Source organism: Chrysemys picta, chromosome 4 (genome assembly GCF_011386835.1).
Source record: "Chrysemys picta bellii isolate R12L10 chromosome 4, ASM1138683v2, whole genome shotgun sequence".
NCBI lineage: Eukaryota > Metazoa > Chordata > Testudines > Emydidae > Chrysemys > Chrysemys picta.
Genome location: NC_088794.1, coordinates 61,269,348 through 61,294,303, shown reverse-complemented (window position 1 = coordinate 61,294,303; position 24,956 = coordinate 61,269,348). Strand labels below are relative to the sequence as shown.

Below are 24,956 nucleotides of genomic sequence, written 5' to 3'. Positions count from 1 at the left end.
TGGAAAATCATCTGGAAGACAGACTTTGAACTAGGGAGATTGGTTCCAGGCTGGAAGGAGGTCCAGTCTGTGTACCGAGGAACTGTAAGCTGTCTGTACTGTCTGTTTAAGTTAGAAATAAATTCGCAGTCTAAACTCTTAAGTTGATCAGCTTTGATCTCTGTCTGTTACTTATAATCACTTAAAATCTATTTTTCTGTATTAAATAAATCTGTTTTATATTTTACTTAAAACGATGTATTTTTGGTTGAAATTCTTGGAGAGCTCAGATTACAAAGGCTGGTGCATTTCCACTTTCCTATGAAGAAGTAACAAACTTATTAATGACTTTGCATTGTCCAAGGGAACCTTGAGCAGTGCAAGATGGTATATTTCTGGGGTGCAAGGCTGGAGAGCTGGGAGGTGTTGGCTGGAGCCTCTCTATTGATGATTCGTGTGTGTCTGGGAGATCATTTATGTAACTCAGCTGGGTGTGTCCCTGCCTGTGGATGGTGGTGTAATTGCAATTCCTGTCAGAGGTTTGTAGCTTGACATCAGCATCACAGTGTGAGGGACAGCCCAGGCTGGTGGGTTTGGAGGGCTCAGCGCTCCCACAATCCAGGTTGCACCTGAGGGACCTTGTCATGGGATCCCATCACAGTGGGATTTTTTTGATAAAAATCAGTAAACCCAAAAAACGAAGGACCTTGTTGATCAGGAAAGGTTTACAAAACTAAATATGTCTAGCTTGTGTAAGTGCCAACTAATGCAGGAGTCGATACAATAATACAAATATTTAAAGATGTTGACACCAAGAAGGGAGAGGAATTTTTAGTTTGATGCACAGGGAGGTGTAACTAGGAGGAACTATAACTCTGAAGAGTAACGTAAGAAAGAGAACACTTAGGACATTTTTCCTGATATCCAGCATAACACTGAAATCTATTTGACTGTGGAATAGTCTCCTGCAAAGAGAAACGAGGGCAACCCCATTTCTTGAACTGGACAGAACTCTAGAATGGGTGCTGTAAGGAAGGCTCCTGCAGGTAAATGGTCTGAATGATCTAACTGTAGGTAGGGTTTCACTTTTAACATACTGTGACATTCTCCAGGGTACAATCTGGACTGATGGACAGCTGGGTGTCCTCAACTCTCCAATTTGCGGTACTTTTTACACTGCTTTGCTGTGAGAACAACCAGCCCTGGTCTGCTCTCACGCAGCCTCCATCATATAAAGTGCTCCCAGCTATACTGTATGAGTGCTGTAGCCAGCCACCCATGAATTACACCAGCAGAGCAACAAGAGCAAACTCCCAGTGCCAGACTTTCCCCACGTAATGTGCATCTTGTACTGCCCAGTCTCTTCTGGACAATACAAACTCATAGTAAGTCTGTCATTTCATTAATAGAAAATGATATGCACAAATCTTATCTCAAATGGAGTTTCCCAAACACACACTGGTTTAGATAACACTATCTGTAGTTAATAAACTTGTTTTAAAGATAGATTTTTAAGTGATTGCAAGTAATGAGACATAAGTCAGAATTGTTTACAAAGAAATAAAAGGTAAAATGCAACTAATACCTAACTTAACAAGCTAAGGATATGTCTACACTATGAAATTAGGTCGATTTTATAGAAGTCTATCTTTAGGAAGCGATTTTATACAGTTGATTGTGTATGTCCCCACTAAGCACATTAATTCGGCGGAGTGCATCCTCACAGTATTGACTTACGGAGCAGTGCACTGTGGGTAGCTATCCCACAGTCCCCGCAGTCTCTGCTGCCCTTTGGAATTCTGGGTTAAGTTCCCAATGCCTGATGGGGCAAAAACACTGTTGCAGGTGGGGGCTGCTGTGATCCAAGTAGCCAATGCAATCATTGACCTTCTGCTAACAAGGGTAGTGACTCTGGGAAATGTGCAGGTCATAGTGGATGGCTTTGATGCAGTGGGGTTCTCTAACTGTGGTGGGGCGATAGACAGAACGCATATCCCTATCTTGGCACCAGACCACCTTGCCAACCAGTACGCAGACCACAAGGTGCTTCTCAATGGTGCTGCAAGCACTGGTGGATCACAAGGGACGTTTCACCGACATCAGTGTGGGATGGCCGGGAAAGGTGCATGACACTTGCATCTTTAGGAATTCCGGGCTGTTCGAGCAGCTGCAAGAAGGAACTTACTTCCCAGACCAGAAAATTACCATTGGGGATGTTGAAATGCCAATAGTTATCCTTGGGGACCCAGCCTATCCCTTGCTCCCATGGCTCATGAAGGCGTACACAGGCAGCCTGGACAGTAATAAGGAGCAGTTCAACTATAGGCTGAGCAAGTGCAGAATGGTGGTAGAATGTGCCTTTGGACGTGTAAAAGCTTGCTGGTGCTGTTTGCTGACTAGGTTTGCTGACCTCAGCGCAACCAGTATTCCCATTGTTATTGCTGCTTGCTGTTTGCTCCATAATATCTGTGAGAGTAAGGGGGAGATGTTTATGGTGGGGTGGGAGGTTGAGGCAAGTCGTCTGGCGGCTGATTTTGAGCAGCCAGACACCAGGGCGATTCAAAGTGCACAGCTAGGTGCACTGCGCATCAGAGAGGCTTTGAAAACCAGTTTCATGACTGGCCAGGCTATGGTGTGACAGTTGTGTGTGTTTCTCCTTGATGCAAACCTGCCCCTTTTGTTGATTTTAATTCCCTGTAAGCCAGTCACCCTCCCCCTTTCGATCACAGCTGTCAAAGGAAATAAAGTCACTATTGTTTTAAAACCATGCATTCTTTCTTTGTTAATTTAAAAAAAAAGAGATAACTGACAAGGTAGCTCAGGTGGAGTCGGGGAGGAGGAAAGGACAAAGCCACATTGCTTATTGTAGCCACACTACAAATCAAAACTGTTTGAATGACAGCCTTCTGTTGCTTGGGCCATCCTCTGGAGTGGAGTGGCTGGGTGCCTGGAGTCTTCCCTCCCCCCCCGTGTTCTTGGGCATCTGGGTGAGAAGGATATGGAACTTGGGGAGGAGACCAGTCAGTTATACAGTGCATGCAGCAGCGGTCTGTGTTCTTGTTGCCTTTCCTGCAGCTCCACCAGACGCCTGAACATGTCCGTTTGCTCCCCCATTAGGCTCCGCATCGCCTCCTGCCTCTTCTCATTGTGCTCACTTAATGCTTTCCTGGCCTTTGTCACCGAATGCCTCCATGCATTCAGCTGTGCCCTATCAGTGCGGGAGGACTGCATGAGCTCGGAAAACATGTCATCGCGAGTGCGGTTTTTTTCTCCTTCTAATCTGTGATAACCTCTGGGACGGAGATGTTAGGGGGAGCATAGAAACATTTGCACCTGCAGGAAAGGGGGAGGATAAAAAGGGAGAGTAGAATTTAAGAAGATACATTTCCGAGATTCACAGTGAATGAAGCAATTCACAGCAGATAGCATATGTGCTTTAGGTACAAGGTCGCATTTTGCCTTTTATATTGAGGGCCTGCCTGTATGGTAACACATCACACACGGCTGGGCAACAGAATTTGGTTTCCAGGCAGCCATGGTAAGCTGAAGGGTTGGCTTCTTCTGCCTTCATAACATGGGAATGGTTTCAAAGTGCAGCGCCCTCCTTTCCCATAGCAAGCAAAGCCAGTTGGGTTTGCCATTTAAAAGGAGGGGCTGCGGTTTTCGGGTGGATGTGCAGAACCCCACTCCCCCCACCCCGCTGTGTGGCTCGTCTCTGGGATGATCCCTTCACCCCTGCCCCCACCGCGTGGCTATTCTCAGGGATCATCCCTTTTAGCCAAGCTCAAATATCCCAGCATGAACGGGGTCCTTTTACTGTTCTCTTACAAAAATTCTCCTATTTCAACCAGGTAACCATGAATGATATTACTCTCCTGAGGTTAACCCAGAAAGATATAGACTGAATGTTGCTTGAATGCAACCAAAACCCAGGACCATTCGCTGCCATGCTTTGTGCTGCAATGATTCCAGACTACTTGCTACTGGCTTGGCGTGGTAAAGTGTCCTACTGTGGAGGACGAAATAAGGCAGCCCTCCCCAGAAACCTTCTGCAAAGGCTTTCAGAGTACCTCCAGGAGAGCTTCATGGAGATGTCCCTGGAGGATTCCCGCTCCATCCCCAGACACGTTAACAGACTTTTCCAGTAGTTGTACTGGCTGCGAATGCATCCCAGTTCTTCAGGGCAAATCAAACATTAAACACAATTGCTTTTAACCCCTGTAGTGTAGTTACAAATGGCACTCACCAGAGGTGCCTTCAGGGTCTGGGAACCTGCCTTGGGTGGGTATTGGCTCCAGGGTGATGAAAAGCTCCTCGCTGCCGGGGAGAACGGATTCTTCGCTTGCCTGCTGCGCATTCTCCTCCTCCTCCACAAAATCCTCCTCCCTGTTGCGTGAGACTCCCCCCTTGCAGGTGTCCATGGACAGTGATGGGGTAGTGGTAGGGTCCCCCCCCCCCCAGAATGCCATGCAACTGATCATAGAAGTGGCATGTATGGGGCTCTGACCTGGAACGACTGTTTGCCCCCTCTGTCTTTTGGTAGGCTTGCCTGAGCTCCTTAACATTCACGCCGCACTGCTGTGTGTCCCTGTTTTAACCTCTCTCCACTATGCCCTGTGCGATTGTGGCATATATATTAGCATTTCTTCTTTTTGATCAGAGTTTGGCCTGCACAGATTCTTCTCCCCATACAGCAATCAGATCCAGTGTCTCCTGTTCGGTCCATGCTGGAGCTCGTTTGCAATTCTGGGACTGCATGGTCACCTGTGCTGCTGAGCTCACCACGCTGACCAAACAGGAAATGAAATTCAAAATTTCCTGGGGCTTTTCTTGTATACCTGGCTAGTGCATCGGAGTTGAAAGTGCTGTCTAGAGCGGTCACATTCGAGCACTCTGGGATAGCTCCCAGAGGCCAATACCATTGAATTGCGTCTGCACTACCCCAAATTCGACCCAGCTAGGTCGATTTTCGCTCTACTCCCCTTGCCGGGGAGGAGTACAGCAGTCGATTTTAAGAGCCCTTTAGGTTGACGGAACGGGGTTGGGTGTGTAGACGCATTGCTTATAAAATCGAACTAACGCGGCTAAATTTGACCTAACCTCGTAGTGTAGAAAGGGTCAAGTGAACTTAAAGCAAAAAACTCTCACCATATGTTCTAGTAGTCTTAATGGCTGAATCTTTCAGCTAGGATCCCTCCCCAGTCCAATGATGCCTCCTTTTTCCTTCATGTGGTTTTGATGCTGTGAGTAGAGATGAAGGGAGAGAGAATCTGGGGAGTTTGCACCTCTCTCTTATAGCAATTCTCGTCTTTGAGAATCCTCTCCAGCTAGGGTTCAGGTGACGGTCTGTGGGATGGGAACTTCCAGCTGTTTCTTTGCCATCATATAAATTTCTCGCTCACACACTTTTTCTTGCCAAAGAATGGCTGCTTAACCAGGTGATAGTCCATCGGATTTTGTAGACACCTGGCTGAGGCATCAGTTTGCCTTTTGTCTCTGAGGATCTGGTTTGTGCCTGATTTTCTGAATTTGGAGCATGTTACAGCAATGTTATACAGTAGAATCTTATAACTTTACATACAATATTGCCATGCATATTTTACCAGGACAACAATGATCAGTACATTGTGAATTTTCAAATGATAGCTTTGTACAAAATCCATTATAGTTTTGTAAAAAGGGTGAACATGAGGATACAGACTGTCACATATACATGATTCATTCCTTTCTGTGTAAGAATGATGAGCAGGGTCCTTAGTTTTTCTATCTTTTATGGGTGTTTCGTTGGCAGTTCAGTGCAGCTTTGGGCATTCATTGTTCTCTGTGGCAACATGATGAGGCTGCTGCCCCATAGCAGAAGAGTTCAACCTGTTGGCCTTAGACGGGCCGCTTCCTTACCCTCTGCTGCATGTCTTCGCTGCAGGAGTGAGAGCTCCCCAGGGCCAGAGGATGAAAGTCTTGAGAATTTATGTTGACACTAAAACTGATAAAAACTTTTTCTTTTGGCACATAACTTGCTGTGGAAATTCCTGCCACAATGCATCCCAGATGCCAAACACTTAGTAGGATGTTAGAATTATCTATTTATATGGATATTAAGAACATTCACAGATATATTGGACAGAAAAAATGTTTTTTTTCCAAGGGCTATAAACTCTCCTGCATGATACCACAAGTTAGCTGACAGGGATAAGAGAACTTCCTTATGGGCAGGGTGTTCTGTAAATGCCAACAATGGGGTTCCTTGCACCTTCCTCTGGAGCATCTGGTACTGGCTAAGTGAGAGACAGCATATTGAACTAGCTGGATCCTTGATGTGCTCTGCTCTGGCAATTCCTATTCCTACAAAGTTTTAGTGCTGTTGTAGTTTGTCTTTGTTCTACATATGTAGCTAAACATTCATTACATTTTTTCCATCCCTTTCCATTGCAGAAAAACAATGCTGAATGACCTATTGAGATTTGACGTAAAGGATTGCTCTTGGTGCAGGTATGAGACTATTTCTCATGTTTATTACTGATTTAATTCCTGCCATAGAAGTCTACTGGTCTTGACAGCTGTCCAAAATGAGTTAACTTAAGTAAAATCTTCTCTGAGAGCATGAGATTTTTTTTTACTTTTTTTTTGCGTGGAGTCAAGGTTATTTTAATTTCCACCTCATTCATGTATTTGTTGACGGTGGGTGAGATCCTCACCCCTGTTTCAGCCCCTTTACACCAGTTAAGCAGTTGGGAGTTGTGTAAAGAGTCTTTAAGAGCTCCAGTTACAGCAAGCACTGTGGAAGATGGTTGTAAAGCTGACTTCTTGGAATCCCCTCACAATTTCTGGTGTAGGGGGCATGCCAGGGGCTGTGCCAGTGGTGCTGCTGAGATTTGGGACAGCACTGCTGCCCATAGAGCAGCCCAGGGAGGCTGCTGTAGTTTAGACACCCTCTGAAGGCTGTCTTCATTACAGAGAGAACTCATCCAGCTCCCAGAGCAGCCCAGGATTGAGAAGGCTTAAAACCAATTTTGCCCCACTCTGGCCTGGGCTGTGAGCGGTGTGTTATCTTACCATGTAGCTGTATAATAGTGTTGCAGAATTTATTTCAACATTCATATTTAATCTTTGCATGATATATTTTAGAAAATAATTAAACTTAATAAAACACTTAATTTACCATAAAATCATGGTCAGCATGATTAGAAATATAGAATACATGAAAATGCTCATTTATTAACACTGAAATAACTACTTCAGTTAATTGCCTTCCCAAAACAAATATCTTCATACTCAACTTAAATAATTTCTTTGTGTACTTGAAACATACAAAGGAAGCAGCAGTCAACCCTATCTTTGTGTTATTCCCCCAGGGCTTTTACCACAGGGACCCCTCCAGCGCCCCGGTATCACCATTCAGCAGTAGTCTATGGGAGCAGCATGTTTGTGTTTGGTAAGCCAGTGACAAACTCAGGCTTTGTGTACTATGAATGATGAATGTTTTGAGAATTTATCAGGCTATTTTTTAAAAAGGAGTGTTAAATTTAGGAGGTGTGTAGGCATGAGTCAAAGATCTCCAGTTCAGTCCCTCCCTGTGGCTGATTTATAGCCAGGACTTCAGGTTTGAATTTCCTTTCTTTTGTCCCAGAAAAAACTGAATACCATCAGAGGTGATAAAATGCAGAAAAACTATCTTATTGCAACACCTTCAAGAGTTGCTCTGCTGGAAAGAAGACGAAGTACCACAAGAAATGATCATCACTCTCTTAAAAACAAGGGTGACAGGAGTGACTGTAACAACTATCGTGGCATTTCCTTTCTTAGCATCATGGGAAAAGCCTTTGCGTGAATCGTCCTGAACAGACTTCAGACCCTTGCAGACAGAATCTATCCTGAATCACAGTGCGGCTTCACTGCCGAAAGGTCTACTTTTGACATAATCCTCTCACTGAGACAACTACAAGAGAAATGCAGAAAACAAAGCCTCTTTACATAGCCTTTAGAGGTGGACTATTTTTGCTTCTAGAAAAGATTGGATGTCCCCCCAAGCTCTTGAGCATGATTTGGTCCTTCCATGAAAACATGTATGGTACAGTCTAATATGACTGCTCAGTCTCAGAGGGTTTCCAGACTTGTAGCAGGGTCAAGCAAGTCTATGTACTTGCCTCAACTCTGTTTTGGAGCTTCTTTTTACAACTGAAACAAGCTTTTGGTTCCTCAACTGAGGGAATCTGCTTGCACACAAGATCTGATGGAAAGCTGTTCAATCTTCAGAGGGGTAGCTGTGTTAGTCTGTATCCATAAAAACAACGAGGAGTCTGGTGGCACCTTAAAGATTAACAGATTTATTTGGGCATAAGCTTTCATGGGTAAAAACCCACTTCTTCAGATGCCTCCATGCATCTGAAGAAGTGGGTTTTTTACCCACGAAAGCTTATGCCCAAATAAATCTTAGTCTTTAAGGTGCCACTGGACTCCTTGTTGTTTTTGTTCAATCTTGCAAGACTCAGATCTAAAACCAAGACTCGGAAGGCCTTCATCTAACACTCCTTTTCGCTGACGATGCAGCTGTGACAACCCACACAGAAGCCCATCTCCAAAACCTCATGAACAGTTTTTCCAGTGCCTGCCAAGACTTCGGGCTTACCATAAGCCTAAAAAAGACGAACATAATGTGCCAAGGAGTTGAAGAAACACCCTCCATCAAGATCAACAACTATGAACTTGAAGTGGTGAACAAGTTCACATACCTGGGGTCTACTGTCGCAGTCAATCTTTCACTTGAAACAGAACTCAATATCCGCATTGGAAAAGCTGCCACAACAATGTCTATGACTGAGCCAGAGGGTATGGCAAAACAACAAACTGACAGAAAACACAAAGATCTGTGTGTATTGTGCATGTATTATTGGAATACTTTTGTATGGGAGCGAGACATGGACCTTATACTGTCATCAGGAAAAGAGGCTCAATAGCTTACCTATGTGGATTTGTTGGATTTTTGGAATCTCCTGTAGCTGTTGCTGAGCTGAGGTGCCCAAGAGAGCCAGTATACTCAGGACCAAAGCTTCCTCAAACAGAGGCTTGGGCATGTGTGCCGAATGAATGATGGGTACATCCCAAAGGATATCCTCTATTGTGAACTGGCATCTGGAAAAAGACCAATGGGCGCCCAAAATTGCATTTCAAGGATGTGTGCAAGCGAGACCGCAAAAAAAATGGATGTGGATAACTGGGAAGATCGTACTCTGGACTGCAGCCTTTGGAAACAAGAGCTTAACAAAGGTCTCCAGAGTTATGAGAGGAAGCAGTTCAGCTTAGAAGAGAAAAAAAGAGCTTGCACAAGCCAGAGCCCAAAGTGTCAAAACACCACCTTTAAATGTGTCAGATGCAGCAGAGATTGTCTCTCTCAAGTGGGTCTCTTCAGTTACAGCTGCCATAAAATCAATTGAGTAAATTCTTTTACCTCTGGTACATATCCATGGTCTCTTGAGGCTGAAGGATGCCTATTACTTGTGTAAAATAACAAACAACTACTCAAGCCCGCTACTTAAATTGTTATCCTTTAAACAAATAGGAGCTTCTCATTCATAGCCCAGGTGTCAGACTTCCTTCCAATGCATTAAAGAGAAGGCTGGACAGCTGAATAATGAAATCACCTACTTGTCGGAGACTTCGGGTTGTCCCTTTTCTCCACCCTGCTTTATCTAGTTTAAGGTTTTACCCATGGTAGGGAATAGTTTTTAAACCTGTTCTTAAAGATGGTTTGTGTTAACTCCGATGAAATGTGTTGTGCCTAATCAGTAATCTATTAGGCCTAATTGTTAATGGTACCTTAGAATAGTTGGGCCTGATCCACACTGACCAGGCAAACAATGTTTAACTTGTGTTAGCAGAAATAGTTTTTAAACCAGGGCTTAAAAATTATCCTCTAGTACAGGTAAAGCTGTGAAAATGAACCCTTCTCAAAATTGACTATGAAGATCCTGTTGCCCTAACTATCCACCTAACATCACGAACTCCATTTTCAGTGTGATTTTAGCTGCACTTAGCAGGGCTCTGCTTGGGCTCCTTCCAATGCTAATTCACTTTTCTAATATGAAAGGAAACACCAGTTCTTTTGATTTGACGAATGATCAAAGTATTGTGAGCTTACCTCAAAAAACTTTGATTTGCATGGAATAAAGGGTTTGTAGTATTGCTGGTGATTCAGTAGGTGAGGTTTTCTCCACTGAACCTGTGCCATTAGTGTTGTGCCCAGGGGACTGTAGTGTTGGAGGTACAGGCCTTTTCTACAGTAGGGAAACTTGTGGCTGTGTCCTTCCATTATTGGAAAGTGCTCTTTTGCCCACATACAAACTTGCTAAAGGCAGCTATTTGTTTGCTATCCATTGGTTTAAGTTATCCTGATTCCCCATGGGGGATAAGTGCTAATCAGTGTTAGTTCAGCTAGTAGATTGCCAGTGTGGACATGTCTGACCACCATGGTAATGCAGTTGGTGCAAATAGTCCTCCCATCACTGTCTTGCAGAGTACCAGTCACTACAGATGTGGCCTGTGTGATCTCCTTTCTGCATTCCACTGTTCATGGGTCAAGTTGTCCAGGAGCCTCCTAGCCCTTCATGTAGCCCTGTGGAGCTCACTTGTAAGCTATTTTCAGAGACAAACTTTTTTGTTAAGCGATATCACAGTGTGCTACCATCCGTACCTTCATATTTTTATGGGGTGAGCAGTATGTGCAGAGCTAGCTAGGAAATAGTAGCCAGAAATAGTATACTAGTGGCTGTGTGAGCAATCTCCACACTAGGTATAAAACACAAGTACCTGTGCTGGCAGAAGGCAAAAGACCTGAGGCAGTGTCTAGAAATAAAGGACCATAATAAAATTCCTTGAATTATCAAAAGACTGTTCTAGAAGGAATTGGGCAGCATCACATCCAGGGCCTTCCAGTCATCATGATATAGTGGCTGACAATGCTAACTCTTCTGGAGAGAGTCTCCAAGATGAAGAGGATAGACAGAATGTTCTGTGGCCTGTGCTATACGGGAGGTCAGACTACATGATCACAATTAAGTCCCTTCTGGACTTATAATGTATGACATGCACTTGGCTGCCTGGGGGCTTGGAGATCACAGTCTGGGATTTTGACACTTCCAGACAGGGCATGTTAGGAAATGCAGCAGTTGAGATCCAAACATCCCTAAAGCTTTTAAAAAAAATTCTTGAGACCTTTTTTTGTAATGTAAAGATACAGGAGATAACCTTAATACAGCTCTATTATTCTATATGATGAACTGTTGAGTGGAGTTATGTCATTTTTAATCAGCTATTTGCTAATGTTCATAATAGCTGAGTATACGTTGTGCCAAATGTGAAACTTTGACTAATGAAATTGTTGTTATTCAGGTGGCTACACTGGAGATATATATTCCAATTCCAATTTGAAGAATAAAAATGATCTCTTTGAGTATAAGTTTGCAACTGGCCAGTGGACAGAGTGGAAGACTGAAGGAAGGTAAGGGGCTGGGTGTCATGGAAGATGAGCATCAATTAGGAAATAGTTGTAGTGGCAGCAGTAGGCAATGCTATTTCTAAGTTTGCACATCAGGTTCTGTTATAGCCTCAAAAACTTTCATCTTTTGGGCTGCAGTTTTCAAGCAGGGACTCTGTCCCAAAGTAAATGCTCTTGGAAGGTTTCGCCAAAAATTCCTTAATCTATTTTCAGTTCTATGACAGTGGGGGAAAATACATTTGTGTTTGTTTGGTTGTTTTTTTTGTTTTGTATTTTAAAAAAGAATTGTTGTGTGATGTGTTCTTTCCAGGAGTCAGTGCAAATTTATTAATTGGTTCACCATTTCATCAATGGAAAGTGGATATACATCAGCCTTTGTACCCTGAGCAGTTTTGCCACACACTTCATACAAACTCACTGGTAAAGATAAACAGTCAAACAAATTTATTGACTACAAAAGATAGATTTTAAGTGATTATAAGTGATGGGCAAAAAGTTAGAGATGGTTACCAAAATAAAATTCAATTAAATATAAGCATGCAGTCTAAACTCTCAACCCTATTAGACTGAGCAACATCTAGATTAAGCAGTTTTTCTCACCCCTCTGGATATTGCATTTCATAGTATACAGATTTCACTCTTGAAACCTGGGCCAGCCTCCTCTGTTGGAGTCTTCTGTGAGTGTCTTTGTTGCTTGCAGCATAGGTGGGGGCAGGCAAAAGGTGAAGCATGGGCCTCTATGTTCTGTTTTATACCCTCAGTCCCATGTGCTTGGGGAACACAAGTCCAGGCATGTCTGGGGGGCATTGCTGAGTCTGCAGGCATGTCTGGGGGGCATTGCTGAGTCTGCAGGCAAGGTTGAGAAATTCCCTTGGTGTGCCCTCATGCAGGTGAGTCATTGAATTGTAGCTCCCTTGCTGGACAATGGATGTTGATGAGTTGTTTGACACCCTACCCGGGTGTTGGTTATTTTCCTTGCTGTTGCCTCTGGGAAGCTAATATCTGGTTGATCTCTCAATTTACAGCATGTTTTAGTGACAACCATGCAACACAATTCTCATAACTTCATATGCATTAATGATATACATATATGGATAGAGAAATGACTTTCAGCAGATCATAACCTTTCCCCCGATACTTCACATGACCTGCTTTATATGCAATATCACAATTATATACAGATGAGGAATATGGGGGTTACAGGGCCCTCCCCCAAAGTATAGAATGTCACAGTAAATGCATCATGGGAGGCTAATGCCATGTTCCCATAACCACCCGCGCAAATGTTTTGGTCCCATGAGGAATTGCAAGCCTACCCCAACATTCCACTTGGCTCCATGCATTGTGGGATAGCTACCCACAGTGCAGCGCTCCATGAGTCGATGCAGGCCCTGCTAGTGAGGATGCGCTCCGCCGACACAATGTGCATATTGGGGACATGCAGAATTGACTTGCTTAAATCGGAGGCTCAATGTCGACTTAAATAAAATCAGCCTAATTTTGTAGTGTAGATATATCCTTAGCATCATATTTGCTTTTTTCGAGCATATGTCTTCGTGGAAACTCCACAGTGATGCCTGCATAAGTTGTTATAGTTAATTCAGAACTTGTAAGGTGTATGAATAGTTCAATTTTATCCTTCCAGTGTGCATTATTTTGCATTTATAGACCCTGAACTTCATTTTCCATCATGTTGCCCATTCACCTAGCTCAGTTAAGTCCCTCTGAATTCCTCTGTCTTCTCAGGACTTGAATAACCTAAATAACTTGAATTTGAGTCAGCAAATTTCACTACCTCACCATTCTTTAATTAACACATTTGACAACATTGGGCCTGGTACAGAACCTTGAGGCCATGGTGAAGACTGATCATTTATTATTGGGCACTTGAAAACTAGGCCTCAGTATCTGTACCTCACTCATCTGTAAAATTTGCCTTATAATCAAAGCCTTGTGTATTCTGCAGCTATGGAATTTGCTGTGGATTTTATCCTTGCTGCAGAGTTGTGCTCCAGAATCTCAACTGTTCTAAAAAATTACGTTTCTAGGCCTATTGGTTGTGCAGATAACATTGAACACTTGATCAGAATGTAAGCAATGAAATGACGACCACCTTAGTCTGCCTGAAACAATAGTCGTTATTTTCATAGATAATAAAGCCAGAAGTGACCACTGTGATCATCTAGTTTGACCTCCCATATACCATAGGCCATAGAATTTCCTTGAATTAATTCCTGGTTGAATTAGAGTAGATCTTTTTGAGAAAAACATCCAATCTTAAGTTAAAAATTGACAGTGTTGAAGAATCCACAGCCCTTTGTAAGCTGTTTCCATGGCTAATATACTCTGACTGTTAAAAATTTGACCTTATTTCCAGTCTGAATTTGTCATTTCAACTTCTAGTAATTGGAGCTTATGCTTTTTTCTGCTAGTTGGAGAGCCCTCTACTATCAAATTTCTGTTCCTCTCTGCATAGGTACTTATAAACTGGAATCACGTCTCCCCTTGATCTTCTCTTTCATAGAATCATAGAATCATAGAATATCAGAGTTGGAAGGGACCTCAAGAGGTCATCTAGTCCAACCCCCTGCTCAAAGCAGGACCAATTCCCAGCTAAATCATCCCAGCCAGGGCTTTGTCAAGCCGGGCCTTAAAAACCTCCAAGGAAGGAGACTCCACCACCTCCCTAGGTAACGCATTCCAGTGTTTCACCACCCTCCTAGTGAAATAGTTTTTCCTGATATCCAACCTGGACCTCCCCCACTGCAACTTGAGACCATTGCTCCTTGTTCTGTCGTCTGCCACCACTGAGAACAGCCGAGCTCCATCCTCTTTGGAACCCCCCTTCAGGTAGTTGAAGGCTGCTATCAAATCCCCCCTCATTCTTCTCTTCTGGAGACTTAAGTTCTTCTGGAGACTCCCAGTTCTCTCAGCCTCTCCTCATAAGTCATGTGCTCCAGACCCCTAATCATTTTTGTTGCCCTCCGCTGGACTCTTTCCAATTTTTCCACATCCTTCTTGTAGTGTGGGGCCCAAAACTGGACACAGTGTTCCAGATGAGGCCTCACCAATGTCGAATAAAGGGGAACGATCACGTTCCTCGATCTGCTGGCAATGCCCCTACTTATACAGCCCAAAATGCCGTTAGCCTTCTTGGCAACAAGAGCACACTGTTGACTCATATCCAGCTTCTCGTCCACTGTGACCCCTAGGTCCTTTTCAGCAGAACTGCTACCTAGCCATTCGGTCCCTAGTCTGTAGCAGTGCATGGGATTCTTCCGTCCTAAGTGCAGGACTCTGCACTTGTTCTTGTTGAACCTCATCAGGTTTTTTTCTGCCCAATCCTCTAATTTGTCTAGGTCCCTCTGTATCCGATCCCTACCCTCTAGTGTATCTACCACGCCTCCTAGTTTAGTGTCATCTGCAAACTTGCTGAGAGTGCAGTCCACACCATCCTCCAGATCATTAATAAAGATATTAAACTAAACCGGCCCCAGGACCGACCCTTGGGGCACTCCACTTGAAACCGGCTGCCAACTAGACATGGAGCCATTGATCACTACCTGTTGAGCCCGACGATCTAGCCAGCTTTCTATCCACCTTACAGTCCATTCATCCAGCCCATACTTCTTTAACTTGGTGGCAAGAATACTGTGGGAGACAGTATCAAAAGCTTTGCTAAAGTCAAGAAATAACACATCCACTGCTTTCCCCTCATCCACAGAGCCAGTTATCTCATCATAGAAGGCAATTAGGTTAGTCAGGCACGACTTCCCCTTCGTGAATCCATGCTGACTGTTCCTGATCACTTTCCTCTCCTCTAAACGTTTCATAATTGATTCCTTGAGGACCTGCTCCATGATTTTTCCAGGGACTGAGGTGAGGCTGACTGGCCTGTAGTTCCCCGGATCCTCCTTCTTCCCTTTTTTAAAGATGGGCACTACATTAGCCTTTTTCCAATCATCTGGGACCTCCCCCGATCGCCATGAGTTTTCAAAAATAATGGCTAATGGCTCTGCAATCTCACCCGCCAACTCCTTTAGCACCCTCGGATGCAGCGCATCCGGCCCCATGGACTTGTGCACGTCCAGTTTTTCTAAATAGTCCCGAACCACTTCTTTCTCCACAGAGGGTTGGTCACCTTCTCCCCATGCTGTACTGCCCAGTGCAGCAATCTGGGAGCTGACCTTGTGCGTGAAGACAGAGGCAAAAAAATCATTGAGTACATTAGCTTCTTCCACATCCTCGGTCACTAGGTTGCCTCCCTCATTCAGTAAGGGGCCCACACTTTCCTTGATTTTCTTGTTGTTGCTAACATACCTGAAGAAACCCTTCTTGTTACTCTTAACATCTCTTGCTAACTGCAACTCCAAGTGTGATTTGGCCTTCCTGATTTCACTCCTGCACGCCTGAGCAAGACTTTTATACTCCTCCCTGGTCATTTGTCCAATCTTCCACTTCTTATAAGCCTCTTTTTTGCGTTTAAGATCAGCAAGGATTTTACTGTTTTAGCCAAGCTGGTCGCCTGCCATATTTACTATTCTTTCTACACATCGGGATGGTTTGTTCCTGCAACCTCAATAAAGATTCTTTAAAATACAGCCAGCTCTCCTGGACCCCTTTGCCCTTCATGTTATTCTCCCAGGGGATCCTGCCCATCTGTTCCCTGAGGGAGTCAAAGTCTGCTTTTCTGAAGTCCAGGGTCCGTATTCTGCTGCTCTCCTTTCTTCCTTGTGTCAGGATCCTGAACTCGACCATCTCATGGTCACTGCCTCCCAGGTTCCCATCCACTTTTGCTTCCCCTACTAGTTCTTCCCTGTTTGTGAGCAGCAGGTCAAGAAAAGCTTTGCCCCTAGTTGGTTCCTCCAGCACTTGCACCAGGAAATTGTCCCCTACACTTTCCAAAAATTTCCTGGATTGCCTGTGCACTGCTGTATTGCTCTCCCAGTAGATATCAGGGTGATTAAAGTCTCCCATGAGAACCAGGGCCTGCGATCTAGCAACTTCTGCTAGTTGCCAGAAGAAAGCCTCGTCCACCTCATCCCCCTGGTCTGGTGGTCTATAGCAGACTCCAACCACGACATCACCCTTGTTGCTCCCACTTCTCAACTTTATCCAGAGACTCTCAGGTTTTTCTGCAGTATCATACCGGAGCTCTGAGCAATCATACTCCTCTCTTACATACAACGCAACTCCCCCACCTTTTCTGCCCTGCCTGTCCTTCCTGAACAGTTTATATCCATCCATGACAGTACTCCAGTCATGTGAGTTATCCCACCAAGTCTCTGTTATTCCAATCACATCATAGTTCCCTGACTGTGCCAGGACTTTCAGTTCTCCCTGCTTGTTTCCCAGGCTTCTTGCATTTGTGAATAGGCACTTAAGATAACTCATCGATCGTCCCTCTTTCTCAGCATGAGACAGGAGTCCTCCCCTCTTGCGCTCTCCTGCTTGTGCTTCCTCCCAGGATCCCATTTCCCCACTTACCTCAGGGCTTTGGTCTCCTTCCCCCGGTGAACCTAGTTTAAAGCCCTCCTCACTAGGTTAGCCAGCCTGCTGGCGAAGATGCTCTTCCCTCTCTTCGTTAGGTGGAGCCCGTCTCTGCCTAGCACTCCTTCTTCTTGGAACACCATCCCATGGTCGAAGAATCCAAAGCCTTCTCTCCGACATCACCTGCGTAGCCATTCGTTGACCTCCACGATTCGACGGTCTCTACCCCGGCCTTTTCCTTGCACAGGGAGGATGGACGAGAACGCCACTTGCGCCTCAAACTCCTTTATCCTTCTTCCCAGAGCCACGGTGCCCACGTGGAGAAGCAGGAAGGGGTAGCGATCCGAGGGCTTGATGAGTCTCTGCAGTCTCTCCGGCACATCGTGTATCCTAGCTCCTGGCAAGCAGCAGACCTCTCGGTTTTCCCCGTCGGGGCGGCAGATAGATGACTCAGTCCCCCTGAGGAGGGAGTCCCCGACCACCACCACCCTCCTCCTCCTCTTGGGAGTGGTGGTCGTGGAACCCCCATCCCTAGGACAGTGCATCTTTTGCCTTCCAATCGGTGGAGTCTCCTTCTGCTCCCTTCCCTCAGATGGGCCATCTAGTCCACTCTCCGCATTAGCACCTGTAGCGAGAACCTGGAAACGATTGCTCACCTGTATCTCCATTGCTGGTGCATGGACACTCCTCTTTCTTCTTCTGGAGGTCACATGCTGCCAAACCTCCTCACAATCCTTCTGTCCCTGCTGCGCCTGCTCTGAATCTTCAGAACATTGTGGCCGTAGAAGCATCTCCTGACGTCTGTCCAGGAAATCTTCATTTTCCCTTATGCAACGCAGAGTCGATACTTGTTTCTCCAGCCCTCGAACCTTCTCCTCCAATATGGAGACCAGCTTGCACTTTGTACAGACAAAGTCGCTTCTGTCCTGCGGAAGAAAGACAAACATGGCACAACCTGTGCAGGTTACAACAGCTGATCGCTCACCTTCCATATCACCGTCCTCTTAGGAACTTCCTCAACTGTTGCAGGAACTACTCAGAGAAACCTGCAGATGAAAGCCTCAGTGTGCTCTCCCCACGCGAGCTCCCAGGCAAACTCCCGCTGTTAGCCTCTGCTGTTCGCCGCTCAGCTGGTTCGCTGCTGACTGCCCTTATATACCAGTCAGGCCCACTCAAGGCCCACCTGGAACAAAGCACTCCCAATTCACACTTTTCAAACAAACAAGCAAGCAATCAAGCACACGGTCAAACTGACCAACTGTCCCAGCAGCAGACACTCAGATACTCACCAACACAGCCCCCCTAATGCAGCACTTAGCGTACCTCCTCTCGGACAGCTCCCAGGCAAACTCCCGCTGTTAGCCTCTGCTGTTCGCCGCTCAGCTGGTTCGCTGCTGACATTGTGACATTGGGAGCTCATTTTTAGCTGATTATCCACCACAGCCCCCAAGTCTTTTTCAGAGTCACTTTTTCCCAAGATAGAATCCTGCATCCTGTAAGTATGGCCTGCATTCTTTGTTCCTAGAGGTATAACTTTACGTTTTGCTGTATTGAAATGCATTTTGTTGTGCCCACTTTACCAAGTGATCTAGATTGCTCTGTATCAGTGACTTGCCTTCTTCGTTATTTATCATTGCCCCCGTCTTAGTGATCTACAAACTTTCAGTGATGATTTTATTTATTCTTCCAGGTCCTTAATAAATATGTTAAATAGAGTAGGGCCACGAAACAATTCCAGTGGGACCCCACTAGAAATATCTACCCAATGATGAACCCTGTTTACAATTACATTGTAATTGTAATGTGGGATTGTGGCTAAACTTAAATTGTAATGTGGAGGTTGGCTACATGTAAAACTCTGAACAGCAGGAAATACAGAATTGAAGTAATGCTGTGGGAGGCATTGTCTTAATTCTGCATGTCCTGGTTTGGAAATGTTCAGTTTAGCCCATCTCCAGATTCTGGAAGGACACAAGGCAGCACTAGGTAGCCTTACATCTACATTAAAGAAGTTTTTTGGCTGTGAATTTCCCTTCTTTTTGAGAAATCTGTGGAAGTGAGGGGGGCATAGTTGATAGGAACACATGGGAGGGGAACCTCGTGAGATCTTTCTATGCACATCTCACCATTAATGAGCTACCATGCCCCCAGTAATGCCGTAAAGGCCACGATCAGGAGGGAAGATTGTAAGGTTGTAGCTAATGGGTTGTGAAGTGTGTATTTATCAGCTGGAGACAGCAAGGGGAGAGGAGATGCAGAATCCCTAGCCCACATCAGTGACTACTGTGGGGAAAACAACTCTGCACACCCACCTGTACATAGGAGGCTTGCATATGTTAGAAATGGCTCATGTCCATATCAGTAGTGGGTCTCCTTTCCTGGTCTCAGTGCTGTTGTTGGACAGAGCTTGCCCATTTTTAACGCTCTCCAGTCTTAGCATTGTGTTTCTGTGGCATACATTGTTCCAGACCCAGTCCATCAAGCTTAGTGCTGCCTGCCAGGAGTTCAGTGAGTCTTTCCTGGCTCAGAACCACTTCATCCGGACTGGGACTCTTGCACTGGCCAAATTGGTGTTATTTTCAGTGTGGCAGCTAGCTAGTTCCTCCCACTTCCACCTGGCCCATACCATCATACCAGATTTCACATCCCAGATGGAGTAAGTACTACCAAAACTGTCTCATAGCAAGATCCAGGGAGGCTGGTAGATGGCATCAGGGGTATGCTTGTGAGGAGCTGAACATCTCTAAACTTCACACACCACTCACACTTCCAAAAGGAGCTCCATTGTGCCCCAGATACTGAGGGAAAGGCTGGTTGAAAGCCCTAAGGTGCACAGCACATATCTCCCAAGGAGTGGATTGGAACTCAAACTGCACTGTTTAAGGGGAGTGCTTGTTCTCCTAACTCACCTTACTCAGGGTTTGTCTATATTGGCAAGTTTCTGTGCAAAAGCAGCTTTTTGTGTTCAAACTGCAGATGTGTACACACTGCCAAGCCACTTTTTGCGCAGAAACTCCTCAGTTGCAGTGTTGCAAAAAAAAAACCCACCTCAAGGAGAGTCGTAAGGCTATTTGTGCAGAGGCTCCAGCGCTCTATTGCCAGTGTGGACACTTGATTGCTTTCTGCCCTGTAATTGGCCTCTGGAGGTGTCCCATAATGCCTCAAGTGATCGCTCTGCTCATTGTTTTGAACTCGGCTGCCCTGGAGACATGCACCCCTCCGCTTTCAAAGCACTGTTTCTGACAGCCATTGCGTGCTGTGCTGATCTGCTCCAGGACACACAGCAAACCATTAATGTGGACTGCTCATGCTGCTGAACACAGAGGCAGGTGTGTGTGAGAGCGAGAGATTGCTGTGCAGAGAGCCCAGGGAGGGAGGCGGGGGCTGATGTCGCGGTTTCCCCCTGCCTCAGGACTGGTTGCTTCCTGCCACTGTCTGAACTTACAAGACAGCATGCTGACGCACTCTCTGATCCCAAACCACAGTCTCTCTCCCCCGCTCCATACACACACACACACACACACATACACACACACACTCCCTGTCTCACACACCTCTTCTCTCCGCCCCCCACCCCCACTTCAGTTGAATAGCAGCTGGCAAAGTAGTAGGATGCCCATGGAAGAATGGAATTGGGAAACCTGTATCATGTGATGCTGTGCTTGCCCCATGAGGCATTGCAAACCCTTCCCAAAGCACCCTGCGCTAGTTGCACAGTGAGATAGATACCACAATGCTCTGCTGTCTTTGCCTTTGCCAGAGCTGCTAATGTGGATGTGCTCCAGCGTCACAAGGAGCACAGTGTGGACAAGCAAGGGCATTTTAATTCCAGTGTTTTAATAAAAGTGGTATAACTTGTGGTACAGAAACTTGCCAGTGTAGACATAGTCTGTGTGTCACTTACACAGGAGTTCTGAGGAAACAATAGCTCAGAGGTAAGACCTGTCCATGAGCAGAGTAGCTAAAGCTTTTGTAGTGCAATAACTTTTGAAATATTTCTAAACAGGTCTTTGGTACCCTGGAATAGCTGAGTTCAGGATCAGTCCAGCAATATAAATTTTCAGGCACTGAGCCATAGTTGTTTTTTTCCCCCTTGCCCAGTGCAAAAAATGTTATAAGAATCTGAACTTTCAAACCAGCTCATTTTTGTGGAGTGGGGCACTGTATCTTGACCAAATAATCCTAAATTTGCCCCATAAAGTCTATCCTAATCTCTGTTGCACTTCGAAAAATTGGCTCATAAACAGAAATCACTGCTCAGTAGTAACTATGGAAGTTGCTATCACTCCTCCCTAGTACTGATTGCATTTGTAACCTCAGGTGAGAGCTGTAGTTTGGACAACAGATATTCTCATATCTCCTAAGGGCAGGATTGGCACTCACAATATTTAGGTAGGGTTTGATTCATGAGCCACTACTTGTTTCATGTAAGGGCATGTCTACACTTAACTCTAGAGCGATCGATCCAGCGGTGGTCGATTTATCGCGTCTAGTGAAGATGCGATACATTGACCACCGAGCGCTGTCCCATCGACTCCGGTACTCCACTGGAGTGAGAAGCGTAGACTGAGTCGATGGGGGAGCATCAGCAGTCGACCTACTGCAGTGAAGACACCATGGTAAGTAGATCTAAGTACGTTGACTTCAGCTACGTTATTCACGAAGCTGAAGTTGCGTAACTTAGATCAATTTCCCCCCCCGTGTAGACCAGGCCTAAGTCACCAGATGGCTGTGATGCACGCTGACCTCCCATAGTTGGTTGGCACAGTGCAGCACACCAGGCTCAAGGTGCCCTAGTATCATAGTGCATGTGTAAATCATTTTCTGACATGCATCCCAACCACATGACAATTTATGGAGCTGAGTGGACCCTGTGAGAAGTTCTAATATATTGCTTCCCCTGGAATTGGGTGTCAGATATACTTGAGGTCATAAGAATGGCCATACTGGGTCAAACCAACAATCCACCTAGTCCAGTATCCTGTCACTGACCGTGGCTGGAGCAAGATGTTTCAGAGGGAATGAAGAGAACAAGACAATTATCAACTGATCCATCCCCCGCCATCCTGTCCCAGTTTCTGGCAGTCAGAGGGTTCAGGGACACCCAGAGCATAGGGTGTTGCATTCCCGGACTCTCTTGGCTAATAGCCGTTTATGGACCTATCCTCCATGAACTTACCTAATTCTTTTTTGAATCCAGTTATACTTTTGGCCTTTTCAACATCCCCTGGCAATGAGTTCCACAGGCTGACTGTGTGGTGTGTGAAGATGATGTTTTCACCCCTCAGCTCATAGAGAGCCGAGAAGCTCTATTTTTGTTTGCTACCTGTTAAATTCATGGGGTGACCCTTGGATCTTGTGTAATGTAAAGAGGTAAAGAACACTTATTCACTTTCTCCACACCATTCATGATTTTCTAGACATCTGTCATATCCCCTCCTTAGTCTTCTCTTTTTGAAGCTCATCAGTAAGGCTAAGATTTTGTCACGGTTATTTTTAGTAAAAGTCACAGACGGGTCATGGGCAATAAACAAATTAATGGAGCTCGTGACCTGTCTGTGACTTTTACTAAAAATAACTGTACAAGCTGGGGGGCAGGCCATGGTTGCAGCTCCCAGCGGAAGTGGGGCAGGAGTGCCTGGCTGTGGCCCCTGCCACGGGGGAGGGGCACACCGCCCTGGTTGCAGACCCTGGTGGAATACCTCAGCTGCAGCCCTTGGGGGAAGCTGCGGGGCAGGGGGGCATGGTCCCGTAATAGCCCCTGATGCAAGCTGCAGAACAGGGGCGCATGGCCCTAGCTGCAGCCTCCAAAGTAGTCACGGGGGTCTGGTAAAGTCACGGAATCCATGACTGCCGTGACCAAATTGTAGCCTTTAATCGTCAGTCCCAGTCTTTTAATCTTCCCTTGTATGGAAGTTTGTAACCCTAATCGTTGTGTTGCCCTTCTCGGTACTTTGTCCAGTTCTACTATATCTTTTTTGAGATGGGGTTGTCGCGGTGCCTGAAGTGAGACTCAGCCGACAATGCCCAAACTCAGGACAGATTGTCAGAAAATAGGGCAGACATCCCCAAACTGGTGGTATATTCTATCATTAGATTCACCAAGCCAGTAGTAAAAAGTACTCCTGGATCACTATATTAGTTTCACCCTGGAATACAGACAATTCCCTTGGCATTCCTGCCCCTGTTTATTACCCAGACAAACGGGACTTTATGGTGTAAGGTTATTAAAACTAAAAACACCACACATTAGATTTTTCCAGTCCAAAAAGACTAGTCACTCACTGAAGGTCACTGGATGTTCAGGATCTCACCAAAACCAACACTGTAGCCAAATTCTCTAGTAACTAAACTATAAATTGGTAAAAAAAGAAATTAGTTATTAAAAGGTCAAAGCAGAGAAAATATATTGCAGTTGAAATGGAATCATAGAAGATTAGGGTTGGAAGAGACCTCAGGCGGTCATCTAATCCAACCCCCTGCTCAAAGCAAGACCAACCCCAACTAAATTACCCCAGCCAGGGCACTGTCAAGCCCGGCCTTAAAAACCTCCAAGGATGGAGATTCCACCACCTCCTTAGGTAACCCATTCCAGTGTTTCACCACCCTCCTAGTGAAATAGTTTTTCCTAATATCTAACTTAGACCTCCCACACTGCAACTTGAGACCATTGCTCCTTGTTCTGTCATTTGCCACCACTGAGAACAGTCTAGATCCATCCTGTTTGGAACCCCCCTTCAGGTAGTTGAAGGCTGCTATCAAATCCCCCCTCACTCTTCTTTTTTGTAGATTAAATAAGCCCAGTTCCCTCAATCTCTCCTCATAAGTCATGTGCCCCAGCCCCCTAATCACTTCTGTTGGCCTCTGCTGGACTCTCTCCAATTTGCCCACATCCTTTCTTTAGTGGGGGCCCCAAAACTGGACGCAGTACTCCAAATGTGGCCTCACCAGTGCCGAATAGAGGGGAATAATCACTTTCCTCAATCTGCTGGCAACGCTCCTTCTAATGTAGCCCAATATGCCATTAGCCTTTTTGGCAACAAGGGCACACTGTTGACTCATATCCAGCTTCTCGTCTACTATAATCCACAGGTCCTTTTCTGCAGAACTGCTGCTTAGCCATTCGGTCCCCAGCCTGTAGCGGTGCATGGGATTCTTCCGTCCTAAGTGCAGGACTCTGCTCTTGTCCTTGTTGAACCTCATCAGATTTCTTTTGGCCCAATCCTCCAATTTGTCTAAGTCACTCTAGACCCTATCCCTACCCTCCAGCATATCTGCCTCTCCTCCCAGCTTAGTGTCATCCACGAACTTGCTGAGGGTGCAAGCCATCCCATCGTCCAGATGCTTAATGAAGATGTTCAACAAAACCGGCTCCAAGACCGACTCCTGGGGCACTCTGCTTGATTCCGGCTGCCAACTAGACATCTTGCTGTTGATCACTACCCGTTGAGCCTGACAGTCTAGCCAGCTTTCTATCCACCTTATAGTCCAATCATCTAATCCATACTTTTTTAACTTGCTGGCAAGAATATTGTGGGAGACCATATCAAAAGCTTTGCTAAAGTCAAGGTATATCATGTCCACCACTTTCCCAATATCTGCAGGCCAGTTCTCATCCAGTTGGTCAGGCATGATTTACCCTTGGTCAATCCATGTTGACTGTTCCTGATCACCTTCCTCTCCTCCAAGTGCTTCAAAATTGATTTCTTCAGGACCTGCTCCATGACTTTTCCAGGGACTGAGATGAGGCTGTAGTTCCCTGGATATGAGTCTAGTTATTAGCAGAGATATAAGGTTTGCTAATTCTCCATAAGTCTCTTAGTCCTTCCATGAATTTTTCAGGGAGTCCCAAAATGAGTTTTTGGGGATCTCAATTCAATGGCTCAAACTCCCCTGTTAGAGTTCAGCAGATCAGAGATGTTGGATCAGTTCGATGAATCCATATTTATAGCTATCCCACACAGAGAGCAAGCTGCCAGGTGTCTTCACAGAAACC

The 24,956-nt window shown here is 45.4% G+C and overlaps 1 protein-coding gene across 19 annotated transcripts in view; it reads left to right on the top strand.

Moving 5' to 3' along the window:
- The window catches only part of LZTR1 (leucine zipper like post translational regulator 1), a 279,906-nt gene that overhangs the window by 26,614 nt on the left and 228,336 nt on the right, over positions 1 to 24,956 (top strand). For 18 of the 19 annotated variants that reach the window (XR_010601021.1, XR_010601022.1, XM_065595073.1 and 15 more), the window contains 3 exons: positions 6,412 to 6,468; positions 7,332 to 7,411; positions 11,365 to 11,473. Coding sequence is in view for 17 of the 19 variants with exons in the window: in XM_065595073.1 (XP_065451145.1) it covers positions 6,412 to 6,468; positions 7,332 to 7,411; positions 11,365 to 11,473 (246 nt within the window). In the remaining 2 variants the exon portion in view is untranslated. Of the gene's footprint in view, positions 1 to 6,411; positions 6,469 to 7,331; positions 7,412 to 10,489; positions 10,604 to 11,364; positions 11,474 to 24,956 lie in introns of those variants that run through there. The other variant, XM_065595084.1, reaches the window with a different exon arrangement.